We start from the raw sequence: 17,468 nt of genomic DNA, 5'->3' as shown, positions 1-17,468 counted from the left end.
GCAGGTAAGAAGGAAGAACATTTACATTTTCTTAATTAAAAACAAACTTAATATTTACTTAATCCACATCTTGGAATTATAAATCAACTAATCAAAGCATCAACAAATCAATAAATCCAGAGATGCATCTCATTACACCTGTTTTAAATAAATATCATCATGAAAATGATCTCAAGAAGAAGGCCCATGGAGCATATTTGTTTTATTGATTTTTAATGAGCCGACACTGATAGTGGGTTTTTCACTGTAATAACTTGGCTACAAATTGCATTGTTGCTCATGCAGTTACTAAATTTCTCTAGGTGACAACAAATTTGAGTAATGATGCATCTAGCCTGAGTTTTGAACAAGAGCAGAGAATGGATATTGATCCATTTGCTTCTAGCTGAATGTGACCTGAGAGTCCTACTGCTGTCGTTACTTTCAAACCTAGAATAATCATCCAGCAATCCTCAGGAGAAGGTTTTTCTGCACAACAAACACATCAACAAATCTGCTTCTTTGGGGTTATGTAGCTTCAGAGATCTAAAACTACGGTGCCCATCCAAGGGTGCTGACTATTAGTCATAATTATTTTTTTTTACTCTGTTTCAACTCAATTCTAATCACAGAGTTTCCATAGCTCAGTTGATAAAGAATGGTGCTAGTAAGACAGGTCCGGGTCTGTTGTGAGTGCGTTCACGACGCTGCTGACGTACGATGCTGCAACAGTTTGTGTAATGTACAAGAGATTTCTTACTGCATAGTTTGAGAACCAATGGAAATCGAGTACTAATTGGTCTCTCCAGAAACATAAATGTAAGACCTATTGAATATGGCAAACTGGAAAGCAAAAGCTTAGTTTGACCTTTACAGTCAAACAACAAAACATGGCTGGTCTTTCTAATAAGGAGCTAGAATGATTATAAATGATTAACATTTTGCAGATTCTGCAAGGTTTATGTATTCTAATGACCTCAACTTGTTACACACATTGCAACTATGTGTTACTTATAAAATATGTGCATAATTCACATTGATAAAAAAACTTCAAGCACATAAATATAGATAATGTAATAAAAATGTGGCAAAAAAGATTACAGAATATTCAACAATGCAAAGAAGCGATTATGTTCAAAATGTTTTAGGATATGAGTTTGAAGCCAGACATTGCTATTACAATGACTCATTTCACTAATGATAGAAAAATAAAGAATGCTATTTACAAATCAAATTTAGCTTGGTGACTGCTCATGGTGAATCATGTGTCTTCATGGCAGTTACATAATGGGGAGGATATGAATATTCACGGCCAGAGCTCCGCCCCTCCTGCCAAGAGAAAACTGGAGGGGGAGTGCAGGTTGTGTCCTTAATGAAGCTTGTCAACGTGAGCGGCTTTCATCCATTCCCATTTCCTGCTGTTGCCTGGAGATGTATGAAAACAAGCTCCACCATGGCCACCAGTATACGTTATGCCCTCAAGCACAGAGCCTTTTACAAATGCTGTGGCTGCCATGTCATGGCCTTAGTAAAAAATAAAGAAATAAACTTTTCTGTGCATAATTTGCCAAAACGATACTATCGGTAGTTAATTATGTCTGAAAAATAATCTGAGAAGTTTTGAACAATGACATGCGGTATTGTACATGTTGTTTAAGATCAGCTTGGTAACGTGTTGTCAGTGAGAAATTACATCACCTCAAACTAAGTTCTACTATCAGAGATTACTAAAATGTAGCATGCTATCATTGGTCTCAAATCACAAATTTCCAACACTATACTGTAGGTTGATTAAGGCGGTTTTCAGGAATGAGCATGCAGGTAGTTGCACAGTAAATTTTTAGTAATGACTAGTTCAAGATTATCTTTGGATCAGTAACTGTCTCTAACCTGGAAGTAGGTGAACTGCGAGTGGTAGAGATCAGGATAAATGTGCAGGGTGGTGCCCACTACAAGCAAAGATTCAAACTTGTGTAGAGAGGAACTGATGTAGCCAGTGAAGCCCAAACACCAGATTTTCAGCAGAGCTTCCAAATCAAACAGCACAGTGAAGGCGACCTGAAAATGACAGAAAGAGACAATGAGAGGCAGGAAGTAAGATAATGGAGAGCTGTTCCTTGTGTGCCCATTTCTTAGTAATTGCTTTTTAAGTGTCCTTAGATCCTTTGGTTTTTGCAAAGGGAACACGTATGTGAATACGTGCACATTCAAACAAAGAGGGTTGAAGAACCATTTCCATTGACAATAACTCTGCTTTTCATGTATAAGATACAGCATATAGGAAGTGTGTAATAGGAAATAAATGCAATCTTAGTGAACAAAATAAAACTAGTATCCCTAATATGGTCTGATCCAAATAAAGAGCAGCATGGATTAATGATGAGATGGATCAACCTGTGAATATGTGGGGTGCTTCTTCCTCCTTATCTCTGTCTTTCAGATTGGAGTGGGCGGGTGGCCACACTTCTCTATCTCTTTGTTCCCACTGTGCCACCTGCATACTGATTGCAGAGGCAGTGCGTGGCAAACAGGACACATATACGCATACATACACACATATCAACCCAGCACTTGGTAAAATGGAGTGATGCCCACAAGCTGTTTTCACCCACGATGTCACTCAGTTGATTTAATCTCTGGGTTTTAAGGCGACAGAAAGTGATGAGGATTAGTATACAGTATATGAGCTTTCAGCTAAATCTGCTGATGCATTTGAATGCAGTAACAATATAAGGGTTCTTCTGCCCATCTCATAACTCTTGATAACAGTGCAAAAGTGTGTCTTTTAAAACTAATAAACATTTAAAAGACAAAGAAAGGGAAGAAAACCCATCCCAGAAAAGTTTATTATCAAATAGCATCTTGACACTAAATAACTGTAAAAGACGTGAAGACTTTCATAGTGGGATTCACATTATGGAGCACTCGTAGCACCTAGCATGTGTAGCAAATGAGCTATTAGGGGGAAATATTAATAATTACTCATAACTTATCATTAATTATTAATATTTATATCAGTTTTAGGATTAACTGTAGCAGAATTAATTTCACAGTTGACAGTTGGTCCGAATGATGTTTTATCAATTCAAAGAAAGATTATTTTCCTTGCAAGAAGGATAGCTTTCTCACGGTTAATACTAAACAGCACAAGAACAACGAAATCAAAAGTGACCTTGATTTGTGAACAGTGAATACAGAGACAAATCAAGTATATGAAAAAGGTTAATAAATGGGAATAGGTATGACACAGCCAAAGCATAAATATAGGATTACAAGAAGGTAAAAGTAAATGAGAGAGAAAGGGAGCAAGAGAGAAAGAGAGAAGTGGGGGAGGGTCTTTTGTGGAATGGCCAATACAAGGCATGAATTTTGAGCGGGATCAATTTTTCTTTGTCTACATTTACAGCCCATTTGCATGTTTATTGCTGTTCTGGAGAATTGTTGCAGTTGTTGTACCCAAAGTATAGTAAAAATAGCAGCATTTCATAATCACACAGTGCACAGCATTGTTAAGTTTTGCAGATCGTTTTGACACCAAGAAAGAAATGGCTAGAAGATATTAAAGCAGAGCTACATTCTTTCACCTCGATATTGTCACAGTTGCAGGAGCGAGGAACAAGGAACGCGGAGAATGCAGGAGAATTGCGATACACAGACTTTAATATTATTACACAGGGTTACACAAAGCAGGCAGAAACACACTGTAGCACATCATTGACGAACAATACTGGATACCGGACATGGAAAAACGCAGGGCTTAAAAAACAAAGAACTAACTGGGACACACCTGAAATCATTGAACAAAACTGATACAAGGGAGAAAAAAGGTCATTTGGAGAACAGGTGGAGAAAAACACAAGACACAGGAACACTGACAGATATAAGCATTTAGAGTTTAACTAATCCCCATAAAGAGTTGTAACTAGACTAATGCAATAGGGAAACATACATATGACACATACATATTTATATACATTTTATATCTGCTTAATTATGCCCTAAATAAAGAAAATGTCTTAATGTGTGTGTATTATGTGTATTGTAAGTGTGGATTCAATGGGCCATAGTGAGTGTGCTGCTGTTGTGATCATCTTCTCGTTGGAATGTATTTGAAGTCAGATGGGGCAATCAGAGTACTGTTCTGTTTAGCCTCTTCTGGATGATGGGGGAGACCGTTGGAAATTTAGCACCCATATAAACATAGACTGTGGGGCCAGGTCTGTAATTCACAACATTTATTCCCGTTCAGAGTTGCATTAATTGTTTGCCAAAATCTAGTATTGATGATGGGAGAGTAGGAACGCTGCGCATCTTCTCCAGTACATCCCAAAGATTCTCAATGGGGTTAAAGTCTGACTCTGGACTCTGAAGTGATCAATCCATGTGTGAAAATGATTTTTCATACTCCCTGAACAACTCTTTCACAATTTGAGTCAGATGAATCCTGGCATTGTCATTTTGGAATATGCCCGTGCCAACAGGCAAGAAAAAAAACTGTTGATGGAATCCCTTGTAAAATTGCTGCACACATTAACCCTCTGGGGTGTTTTGGGGGCCTGGAGAAGTTTTGACATGTCCTGACTTTTGTGCTTTTTTCAGTTGCTTCTAAACATATGAATGGCTAAAGTCAGAAAACACCATATTCAGTAAAAACTGGGCTACAATAATACGTTAATAGCATGTATGTACATTATTGTGTTTTTGAGAAAGCAACGTTTATGCGTGGCTAGTGAAAAACTACAATTTTGAAGTCATTGAAATAAGGTCATAAAACAAATACAAACAATTTGTTCACAAGACTTTCAAGAACTGGATATTGTATCCTAGAATTTTTGCTTCAAAATTACGTGAAAATCATCTAGACCCTTTAAAGATTTGATTGATGTATTGCTCTTATCTGTATGCTCAAAACTGTAGTGTAATTTAACTTATATCCGGTTTAATCAAGAGATGATCCCACAAAACTCATGTCTGCGTTTGTAGACCCCAGAGGGTTCAACAAATTTCTAAAAATCTATTTTGACAGGTCTTACCTCAGCCAGGTAGAACTCATCATTGGTAAGTTTATGGTCCTCCCCCTTGTGGTAATTGCTAGCAGCTACTATCACGTCGACGGCCACCATACTGAGGATGAACATGTGGAAAACTGAAGATCGCATCAGTTGCTGCAGAAAGAAAAGATCAGACACAGTGTTGTCAAAAGCATGTCTTTTGAGGCAACTTTGTAACTGTGTTGTAAATTTTAACTGTGCACACACTTCAGTCAAATGAGATGCATGACATCTATTCCTTGAGCTGCAATATTGAGCAATTTCTTTGAATCATTTTATATATGTGTGGTACAGTACATCTCCTGTTTTTAATGTCTCTGGATGTATATTCTCCCTTATGAACAAGTAGGCTGACTGCTTCCTCATACTGAGTGTAGCTGCAGGAAATTCTCCACTCTTGTACAATGGAACCTTTTAATCACAGTAAGAACTGAGCCAACTAAATAGACCCTCACTTCCTGAGCCCCTCAGCAGGCCAAATGAACCCCATCTCAGACCCATTAAAAACCCAGGAACATGAGGCAGGAAAGACAACTTAATTTAAGGCCAGACTGAGCCACCTGTCTGCTGCCCATGAGTTCTGTCTCCATTTGAAACTGTGGCAGGTATTCTTTCTTCTAAAAGTTACCTGCAACATTGGATGAGTTACTGGTATTTTATTTGAAAAACAACATTAAACCCAAGCTGCATTATAACAAAACTTTCCTGCCACAAAACAGTTTCTGGAGCACTGTAATTTAATTTCTTTTTATTTTAAGATATTTCTGATTTTTGAAGCACATTTCTTCTTACTGCTAACACTGCCAAGTTTCTTCCAGTGGAGGAAGAAAAAACACTGACTAATAAGACATGATCTTTTGGGTCATGTGTCTGGAAGCCAGCATTCTAGATAAACCACTGTCGGTGGAGATGATATCATTGGTCTCCGAGTACAAAAAACAACATATTGAAGCCTGTGGTTATTCATATATATCTATACTATACCTGCCTTACATGATTCCATTAGAAAATAGCTTTGCTATTATTTCTAACAGTACATTTCTATTATTGTCATCAGACAGTGATATTTTTCTATATCACCCATCACAAAAAGTGAATGAAAGTATAAAAGAAAATTATATTTGTATAGACTGTATTTTGTATTAAGGTGAGTAAAATGTTCATTGAGGTGTGAGCTGTATTAATTTAAAGCAAGTGATATTTGTATTACCATATGGGTTTCATACCCATGTTTTTTTTCTATGGTTTAAACTGAAACCGAAACTGTCACAAAAAATCAATTGCTCTATGCAGAAGATGTGCCCAGGCTCTGAAGTTTGTGGTGACATACATTTACAATTCAACTTAAATAAATATTATTTTTATTATTCAATATCTAACCTGTTAGATGGCAAAGCTGTTAGGGAGAAGGCTTGCCACTATAGATGGTGCTGACAGTGATAACGATGTCACTTGCCCACCACAGCACCGACCCCCACTCTAGTTTAGATTTTTTATAGTAATAAAAATAATTTATTAATAACAAAGACTGTCTCCAAATGTAATTCTAAGAATTATTTTGAGATTAATATAGCAAATGAAAACTGTTTAGCTTCCGGGAAATGTGAGAAGCTCCGCTAGGCTATTTTAGTTCCCCTAACGCCACAACAAATCATTTCAATTAATAGTATTTAGAAAAGAACAAGAATTAAAAATATAATAAGCTTTAGCAATATTAACGACAAACCAAATCTAATTAATTTAGGCTAAAACAAAACTCAAACCAGCGTTGGGTCTCTCATTCGACACAAAATCATTGTTTCCGTATTCACCATGTATTTGAATGCCAAATGATTTTAAAAATAGCCTAGCTATGTTTACAGTGTTTATTATAGCCTTATGTTTATAAACATTTTGTGTCTACATTATTTCTATTTCGGAATTAAATATATATATATATATATATATTTTTTTTCTGTGAAAATCTTAAAATACGTTTATATATATATATATATATATATATATATATATATATATATATACGGCAAACATACAGCAAAGATCACCGCAGTTGCTATAGTTACTACCTCTAACAGTAAACAGAACACAACGAACCACAAAGCCAAACCCTTGCTAAAATCACACCTGTATTAATATATTTTTGCCATGGAGAGTACAAACATAACAGAAAACAAAAAAAAAATGTAAACCAAACTGGACAGAGGACGAAAAGGCAATTATTGTTCGCAAGTGGTTATAATAATAATAATAATTAGGGAGGCACCGAATCCAGATTTTTGGGGTCCGACCGAATACCGAATCCATTTTTTAAGATTCGGCCGAATCCGAAACCAAATACCGAATCCTACTCGCATCCTTATTCCATTAACACAGTAAAACACATTTTAATGAAGTAAACAACGTCCACAGCAATGTATTTTTCATTTTATTTTATTTTACATGTAAAAAAAAAAAAAAAAAAAAAGAATAGGCAACATTTGTGAGAATTTTTTTTGGACAATTACCAAGATTATGCTTACCCAAGTAAACAACCAAAACCTTTCAATAAAAGTGCAGCAACGCAAAGAAAAGTGTTTTTCTTTTCTTTTTAAAAATCTGAATATGTTTGGTGAATAACTGAAATTAATGCAATTGAGCATTAACTCAATAAACATGGATAGTAAGGTGCTTAGTTTTCGTTTATAACAGTAGGATAGGCTACGATTAGAACAGTAGCCAAATATTACGAAAAATATTACGGAAGATCACACACATCTCCTGCATTATAATTAAATTAACGTAAAACCTCTTATCTTTCACATGAAATGAGAGTTTAATTAGAAAAAAAAACAAGATGCTCTGCATTAACAGGTGACAGCCGGTTGGGAGTGTGGGAACGAATGTCCCCAGCAGTACTGAAAGTCTTTCACTGGGCACAGAGGTAGATTTTTACCATTTTTGCCAGAATTGGAAATCGCTGCTGGATTGTCTTCCACCACTGAAGAGGATCCTCTCTAAGAGGAATCAAAGGCTCACCGAAAAAAAAACGCTTATCTCCACGTCAGCACCCGATGTGACTGGCTGGGTCTGTATTGCTACGGTATAAATCGCCCAGTATTCGGCCGAATCCAAATCCGAATCCTGGATTCGGTGCATCCCTAATAATAATAATTTTCAGCCTTTCATCAACCATTCATCGTCTCCAAGGGATTATTCCGATCATTAAAAACACGCCTTGGTATTTCCTCCTCTTCAATTAACACTAAATCAGCCATCGTATTTTGAGTTTAAGTTGACTTAAGGGAGCTGTTTTGGTCCCTTAAATTTATTAAGGTGAAATGGTCACTAAGGACTTTGAAGCAACGCTTAAGGGAACACTTAGACAATTAAGGGGAAAAACTTAATAACAGCCGTAAGTTCCTTAAGGAAACCCTTAGGGTTTTTTCTTGCAACCCAAGTTTCACTAAGGGTACCCTTAACCTTATATCTAAGGGATTTCTTAGCTTAAGGTATTTCATGCAACCGGGCACAGAACTTGATCTGAAACCTACTCCAGTGGTTCAAACGAAGGTTTGCAGAGAGCCTCTAGCACAATAGCCTAATATCACAGAAAGACGCGAGATTGTACTGGAGGCCTCAGCCATTCAGTTATTCTGAATCAATCCGAGTACAATCGTGATTAATTAGATTCAAAATTTTAATCTATTGACAGCCCTATTAGCAATACATAAATAAATATGACCTGACAATTTCTTTGTGAGATTCACTCAGGATTCTGTTCAAAACTGCGGCAAGATCTGTGCCCCGTAAGGCAAACTATTGCAGCATTTCCACCTAAATTACCCGGAACATTTGTACCAGGAACTTTTTTCACCACAGACCTGTTGCTTTTTGCGTTTCCACCATAAAGTACCGGGAAGATTAGGCAAATAGATTGGTGACATAGGTCTGCGCGCGTTTCTCAATACAAAGTACACTGATTTTGGACATGCATCCTCTGTAGTTCAGACTTTGTGCATTTGACTCGGCAGTGTGATGTCCGTGACAACGCAAGTCCGGTAATTCTAGAAAACAGCATAGTACTTAATAACATCAGTCAGCTCTCCTTGACTACTGCAGTTTTCCTCAGTGTATATTTACAATAAAACAAATTATGATATCAAATACCACTTCCTTCTTTTGTTTTCATTTGAACATAATAATAGCCGCAGAAATGTAAGGAAATGTGTATATATACAGTCATTACAATGAAACGAAATATTATATCAATTTGCCTTTTTTTATTTTCATTTTAACATATAGATAAATTGAATACAGACCAAAGATTACCTGTTAGATTTACCCAAATTGAATTCTATTTTATGTTAAACCACTAAAGAGACATCAGAGCCAGCGGCACATATCAGAAGGTCTAGCCAAGGTGAGGCTGCTCTCAGCGGATACATGAGGACTGAGCTCCCGCTGATATCGTGGAGCTCACCGTCTCCAAAATAGGCTAAACACATTTTTAAATAGGAGTTGTCTTTATGAATAAACCACAGATTTGAGTTTTAAACAACTACATTCTCACCTATGATGAACTACACCTCCACCAACTTGCTGTGCTCTCTCCCCATCCAACCAACTGTAAACTTTGCCCCTCTCTGAGGAAATACAAAAGCTTTTCTTTACCTGATGGGTTCAACTCATAGAAACCTGGCCCCAGAAATGTCATCAAATACCAGTCATTGGTCTTTTTTACTTGCACTGAATATTTTCAAATGTTCCCTAATCTACAGTTGAAAAGCCTTGTTTAAATTAAATGTAAGCTTTTCACAAGGATTATACTGTCAATTCTTAACCCAAATGTGATGCATTAGAATGTATCTTTGAATATGAACTTCTATGTGACTCTGCTAAAGACCTTTTTTCACTGATGATCTCTCTCCCTCTGTGTAGGCAAATCTAAAAGTCAGGACTGGTTTTTAAAGGTAAGTGCCATTACACTTTCTCCAGAAGCTGTCCTTTCAGTTATTATGTTATTATCAGCCATCAAAAGAACACTCTATTCTATGACCCTTCAAATCCAACTTATAATTTCTCTGCAATATGCAGAGAAATATGCAATATGCATAATTTTATGCAAAAAGCATAAAACACAACATTGGCACATTTTCAAAATAATAAGCCATTTAGGTTTTTGTCTAATAAAGTCAGTCTGAATCCTAAATCAATCCCTTTTATCTGTATTAACAAGTACTGAAAATAGTGTAGAACAAAACCAGAATGTGCAAATGGCAAGTTGATTTCATAAATCAATGCATATTTAAAGTAAAACAGAAAAAAAACAACAACAAACTCTTGTGCTTCTGCAGATGTATTCAGCATAAGATTGAACCACATATGTGGGTATGTAAGTTTGTGTATCTTGCATGTGCTAAATTGGGTTCACAAAAGGGGGGGAAGGCAAACTTTGCTCTGTTCATTCCACAGTCTATTCATACTCTGTCAAAATCGTACCAGCTAGTTTGAGCAAAATCTAAATGTGGCTACTGCGTTCAGGCCACCTGCAGCACATTACTTGCACTCCCACACAGCAGTGTATCATTAGATGTGGCATTCAGGCAATACTGAGGGTGTGCTGATGTTCGGGGGCATCAGTGTCATTAAATCGCATGTCTGGTACCTGGAGGCAAGCAGGCGCCTGGCCATGTGGTTTATTCACGTCCACAGCCACAAGCTGCCATCCTCCAGACGCGTCCTCGTGAAACATCTGCCACCAGCAGGAGAGATGGAAAGAGAGGAAAAGAAAGGAGAGAGAGATTGTTAACAACTGTGAATGATAAGCAGTTTTTGTTAATACACACTCACACCAAACTAAATGCCATCAAAATACATATTTGACATCAAATAATTAAAAAAAAAAAAAAAAAAAAAAGAGGGCTTCGAAGACAACTGACAATCTTGAAAACAACGGGCAATTACATGATATTCAATGGAATTGTCCACCAACTTCTTCACCATTTCATAAACATTGGCAAGGTCACAAGAAATTGGCTTCATGATCCAGCAAGCATCTATTCACATTTCAGAATCTAAATGCACCATGACTTCACATGACGAGGATACAAGGAGACAGCAGCGGAGACAACAGGGACTAGAGGAGGGAGGCAATGTTACAGCAGGCACCTTGAATCTGGCAAACAACAGAGGCTACTCATATCCATATGTACACAGCTCAGAATTGTCAGACGGCTCTGTACTTGAATATACATGTCTATATCACATATTAAATGTTGCCGTACATTTTCTTAATATATATCAAGCTTCAGACAACATTTTGTGAGCCCCTCCCATTGTTCATATCCCAAACCCTTCATTAGAAGTGTAAGTCTGCTTATGGCTGTTCCTAATGTGTACTGCTGCTGTTCCACTTATGTCTGTCTTTTAACAGTTCAGAAGAATAGATAACCAATTAAACCCTTGAGAAATGACAGTCATTAAGCTGACAATGCCCCTTCAGCTCTGACAGATTAAAAAAGGTTACCTACATAAATAGATATTTTAAAAGTTTCCCCTCATAGTCTTGTAATTATAACTTTGCCGTCCATGTGGTAATCTTCTTAAGGGTCTTTCTGAATTATATAATTTTTTCATAAGCCAGTCACAAAAAGGATGGTGCAAATCTTGCCCAAGAGTATCATCAGGCCCCCAGAGAACCTTATTTTACTTTTATTTCTCTCAGATTAAAGGCATCATTCCAAGTCTTTTTGTCTAACACTTAATAAACCAAGGTTTTGTGTACCCTTAGATATCTTTCTTCATATCTTCATAGACATTTCAGTATAATTAAAATTAAGATACAGAAAGTTTTTTTTTTTTTTTCAAGGACACAGCATGAGTTATATCTGAAGCACATACATCATATAGTTCCATGGGCAAATTGCCTTAAAAATTATAAAGAGTCTTATTGGGCTTTTCACACTTTAATTTGTTAACTCAGTGTAATTTTTAATCCTGGACAGTCAGGGTTCGACATTTCACACTTTAGATTTATTTTCTCAGAAGCTACACAGCAAGATGCAAACCTCTGATCAGCACAAAAAATAAAAAGGCAAGATTCTTCACAAATGTGAGCCAGTAGAGATGATGGACAGATGAGACAAATATTAACCTTTATCTAAGTGATTGGAAAGCAAAATGTGGAGAAAAAAGGTAACTGAAAATGATCCTAAGCATACAACCTCATCTGTAAAGCTTGGTGGAGGTGGTGTCATGGCATGGGCATGTGTGGCTGTCTCTAGAACAGGTCCTCTTAATTTTAATGATGACTTAATGTATGACGGCAGTAGCAGAAAGAATTTGCAAGGGTACAAAATCATCTTGGCTGCCAATATTCAATAAAATGCCACAAAACTCATTAGAAAGTACTTCATATTGGACCAGGACAATGACCCAAAACACCCTGCCAGTTTATTCAATGACTTTATCAGGGCAAAGAAATGTAAAGTCTTAGATTGCCCAAATCAATCTCCAGATTTAAAACCGATTGAACATTAATTTCACCAGCTGAAGAAGATACTAAAGACAGAAATTTCCCAAAACAAGCAACAGTTGGAACTGGCTGCATTAAAGTCTGGGGAAAAGCATTTCAAAGCATAAGAGTCTGGTTCGGTCACTAAATATCAAATTTTAATCTTTTACATCTGCCTTCAACTCAACTGCTCCAATACTTATGCTCACATCAAATAGTGGTATGAACCATAAAAGTGCTGTCCATTTTATTTCTTAAAATATTTGGTTATTTGGTATGTGTTGAAAGACCTAATAATAAAATGTGACATTCTGTAGTTTTGTCGCATATTCATCTTTTAATCATGTTTCCAAATGTCTTGATTTCACACCAGAGAAAGCTATTTAGTCTTTACTGTTCCAATACTTATGGAGGGCACTGTATTACACATTCTCCTACAGTAGCTTCCACCAAACCCAGACTCACCCATCAAGAATGTCAAACAGAGAAGCATGATTCATCAATCCACAGAACATTTTTCCACTGCTCCAGAATACAGTAGTGGCGTGTTTTACATTATTTTATCTTATTCTTGATGATGTGAGGCTAACATGTAGCAGCTCGGTCATGAAAACCTATTCCATGAAGCTCTAGCTGCATAGTTTTGTGCTGATTTTAATGCCAGTGGAATATTGAAGCTATGGAAACAGCAGAGCATTAGCAATTTTAGCACTATGCACCTCAGCACTCGGTCAGGGTAAGCTGCTGCTGCTCCTAAAAGCTTTCACTTTACACCTGTAGTAATGGGACAGATCGAAACAACTGAATTAAATGATTAATAGTTTTTCAAACACTCTACTTATCAAATAATTAACATTGATAATAATAGGATTTTTTTTCTTCTTCTTTTTTTTTTTTGGTTGTTGTTGTTGTTGCATCAAATCAGTACATTAGAGTAACTTCTGAAGGATCATGTGACACTGAAGACTTGATTAATGACCGCTGAAAATTCTGTTTACCATCACAGGAATAACTGTCATTTTAAAATGTATATTAATATAGAGAAAAAATTATTTGATCAAATAAATACATGTAGCCATGGTAAGCATCATTCACAAAACATTAACAATAATAAGATTTATTTTGGATTACAGTGATCATAATTTTAGGGATCCTTTGTTTTCTTTGTGATTTGTTTTTTGTTAAGTTTCATTCTGAGATCACATGTATCAGATATTTCTTCATGAGATTTACTCCCTTAAAGCAGTGCCGGAAGAAATGTTGTGTGCTATAGTCATTATTTTACCCAGAGGGAACTTCTACAGCCATAAGACTTGAATAATTGTGGTCAGGTCACTCTTGTGCTGACAAAAGTGTTGCCAGCTTCACTCATGCCAGCCTCCAAGGCTCTGCTCCAGGACTGTCTCTGGCACTGTGACTGACGCAGTCAGGGAGACACTATGCCTCAGTTCACACAATTACACACACAACTTTTCACACTACGCCTCCACTCCAGATTTTCTGTGCATTTGCACCATTAGCTCGGTTAGTGTGAATTTCTCACCAAACATTATGTAGGTGATGGTTGTATAAAATCAACAGGACAGGTTTCCCCACAGGAGAGGACTGCAGGCAGGAAAGCAAGAACATTTAGGTTTAATTGATTCTCTCTATCCTTAAAGTTGATCAGTCACATCAAATTTAGGGTGAATGACAGAACTGCAAACAAACACACACACACACACACACTTTTCCTCTCTTTCGGTCTGTTGCATTTTTAGCAGCGTTCCTCTATGACTCACCCTTGAGTCTGCCAGCCGCCCAATCAGATCTCTCTCTGCCGTTCGAGGCACCCACCTGACAAGCAGCCAATTTTTTTTTAAAAGAACAGCTTGCTGTTGGGTGTATCCTGCCTGCTGCAGGCCACAGAAGCCAGACTCACAGCCTCCAGGGAATTATGGGAAGAATTCTTTCAGATGTCCGTGTGTATTGGTCTGTGCTTAATAATCATAAATGCTGATATTGAATGTTTTAGTATTTTTGCTTTAGTTGGTTTAATTACATCTGCCCATACATATTGATTAAAGAGATGAACAAGTGTGGGAAATGAATCATACACCAAAGCTCGCTTTTTGTGCACATGTGTGTGAGTGTGTTTGGTTTACCTGTGTAGTAGCTGTTGACGTGGTGCTGCTCCGGGACCCCCACATCTGCTGGAACTGCACTCTGATCTCAGCAAAGGTTTCTATAATCACAGCGATGAACACGTTCTGGCAACATGAGTAAAAAAAAAAAAAAAGAATTAATGAAGGGCCATAAATGATTCATTGCTTATGTTTGTTGTCTGACATATATTTATATATATATATATTTTATAATTTTATATTTTATAAACTGATGGATGTTTTTTAAAGGTTTCCTTTAGTAATCAAAAGATGCAGATTATCAATAGAGCTTAATTTGCATTGAACCACAAACTTTCCTTACCTGTGTAAATAAAAAAGGTCCACAGTACCTTTCAAACGTTTGGATTCAGTTTTTTTTTTTTTATTATTAATATTTTATTCAGCAAGGATAATTTATTAAATGTAAAAAATAAATTATTTTTTCAAATATGATTGTCTCTTTTTTATATAAAATAAATGGGGCATATTTCATAAACCTTTAAAAGCTTCAAATAAAAAAAAAATATCTGTATACTGTATAAGGTCCAATATATAATAACACAAAATATATTAGATACCTAGAATAACCCTCACTTTTCTATGTCTAAAATGAAGGAGGACCCATGTGCAGATTATGACTAAGTTTTTGAAGATCGCTGGTGTGAAAAGAAAAGGATTTTTTCACCTTGACCAGCCAGGCGAGGAAGAAGATGAGAGTGATGAAGTAGAAATATGAGCGCCAGCGTGGGAAGCTGTCGATGGCTCGATACATGATGAAGACCCATCCCTCCTGAGACGCAGCCTCATATACAGTGAATATACTGGTGCCTGAAAGAGGAGACAACAAGCAGGGTCATGACAGGGACATGAGAAGACAGAGGAGGGGGAGGAGCCCGTGTCTAAGATGTTCTTGTGCCCCCAGAGAGGTCCGGATGGGCACTGAGACATAAATATTCAGACATAAACACAGTCTTGGCATTAGTGAACCTTGTCAGATGCTTCCTATTACCCAGCTATGCATTTCTCTCTCCAAACAGCTGAATGAGATGGTTATTCTGACTTCTGAAGTGCTCTTTGGTGCTTGTTGTGCTGGAGAGTAACAGTATCTGTGTATCAAAGGAACTAGGCTAAATGAAGAACTACATTACACACTCAAGGAAAGATTGCTTTCATGGTTATGTTGTATTATGTCTTTTTAATCATACAAGTGTTAAATCATAAACTTATTCATAAAAAATTAGAGGAAAGAGGACAAATCCCCAAGAGACTTAAATTAATAATCTGCTGTTGTTTACAGTATTATTTAGTAATTATGTTATTTAGCCACCCTCACACAGTTCCAAACCATGTGTTATACAAAAGGAGATGTTTGGCTTTAAAAAAAAAAAGAAAAAAAGCATTTCATTGTCTTTTCCATACAATTAAAAATGAATATGGATGAATGTCATTGTGGCGCCATCACACAATAAATTACTTAAACCAAACTTCAATATACTTTTTTTATTTAATTTTTTTTTTATAAATGTACAAATAAAACTGAATTCAAAATACTTATAGATACAATAGTATATAAATAATACAAAAATTACACTGTTACTTAAAAAGCATATACATCATAAACAATTGACATCCAGACAGTGTGGTGCTTTCTACTTCCAAGTCCTCAATGATGTTATCTCTGCACTCACAGTGACCCATGATGCTGTGCTGTGATTTGGCTGCCAAAGCCCAGCAGGAATCATGCCACTAAATTCTGCTTCCTGCCATTTCCCACCAGGTCCAGAGGCAAAATGTGCCAAGGACACTGGCAGAGGTCTGTAAAGGTTAGCTTCACCAACCAGACATCATATACTTTACATGGACCTACAGTACAGTATATTAATGAAATACACTATTTCACTTGGCTTTCTCTCAAAACATATATATTGTTAAATCAATATGGAATTCACATTAGATAAAGTACATACTTCAGAACAAAATTTTACAGAGTCTTTACCTGGATGAATTAGAGGGAAATGCACTTGGCAGACTAAGGACTCCCATTAAAAATCACTTAAGAATAAGTCACTGTGGCCAGTGATGCCTAATAAAAATGGAAAAATAAACTCTAGAGCATACTAGGACCTACATTTCTAAGAAGAAAAAAACAATAGCTCAGCAATCCTTAAACACTAATATTCCAAAAGATTTGACTGAGTTCCTACAGCGTAGTTAATAGTTTTTAATTAATTTAATTCAAATAAAACCGACACAAATTAGACTTTTAATGTAATTAAACGAGATGCATTTAAATAATTAACTTGTTTAAATAAATAAATAAAAACATGGTCTTTAATTTTGTGGTGGAGTCAGTGAAAATGTTGTCAGTCCAACGGGAACAGCAGAAAAATAAAAATGCATTAACCCAAACATTGGACTTTTTCCCAATTGTACTTCATGTTTCTGCATCCCTGAATCTTGGAAGCCCAAAAAAGGCATTGTTGTTGAGGCTGCAAACCTTACTGTGAACGCGGATGAATGGATGACAGATCACTGATGCAGGAGTGGTTCTGGTTGACTTACACATGACTTATCTGTGTACTGAACTCTATAAAGAGGACGAAGAAGGGCCCTTTCGCAGATGTCAATATTCTGTAAGTCAATGGTTGAAAGCCTGTTCAAAACAATTTTTAGGATAAAGCCTCCCTTCATGGCTATTTGGAGATTAGTGGCACTGCTCTGTACCTTTCTAGTGGATTTATCTCAAATGGGAGCGATAAAAATGTGGCATGGTGGTTTGTATAGATCAAGGTGCTTAAATAA

The 17,468-nt window shown here is 36.5% G+C and overlaps 1 protein-coding gene across 3 annotated transcripts in view; it reads right to left on the bottom strand.

Moving 5' to 3' along the window:
• Positions 1-17,468, bottom strand: part of LOC113053159 (sodium leak channel non-selective protein) — an 85,938-nt gene that overhangs the window by 52,938 nt on the left and 15,532 nt on the right. For all 3 annotated transcript variants that reach the window (XM_026217942.1, XM_026217944.1, XM_026217943.1), the window contains 5 exons: positions 15,352-15,494; positions 14,667-14,771; positions 10,675-10,761; positions 5,013-5,144; positions 1,870-2,037 (listed from right to left, as the gene is read on the bottom strand). In XM_026217942.1, the coding sequence (XP_026073727.1) occupies positions 1,870-2,037; positions 5,013-5,144; positions 10,675-10,761; positions 14,667-14,771; positions 15,352-15,494 (635 nt within the window). The remainder of the gene's footprint in view (positions 1-1,869; positions 2,038-5,012; positions 5,145-10,674; positions 10,762-14,666; positions 14,772-15,351; positions 15,495-17,468) is intronic.

This window comes from Carassius auratus, chromosome 34 (assembly GCF_003368295.1).
Source record: "Carassius auratus strain Wakin chromosome 34, ASM336829v1, whole genome shotgun sequence".
Taxonomy (NCBI): domain Eukaryota; kingdom Metazoa; phylum Chordata; class Actinopteri; order Cypriniformes; family Cyprinidae; genus Carassius; species Carassius auratus.
The sequence above is the reverse complement of the archived record's forward strand: the minus strand, read 5'-3'. Positions and strand labels throughout refer to the sequence as shown.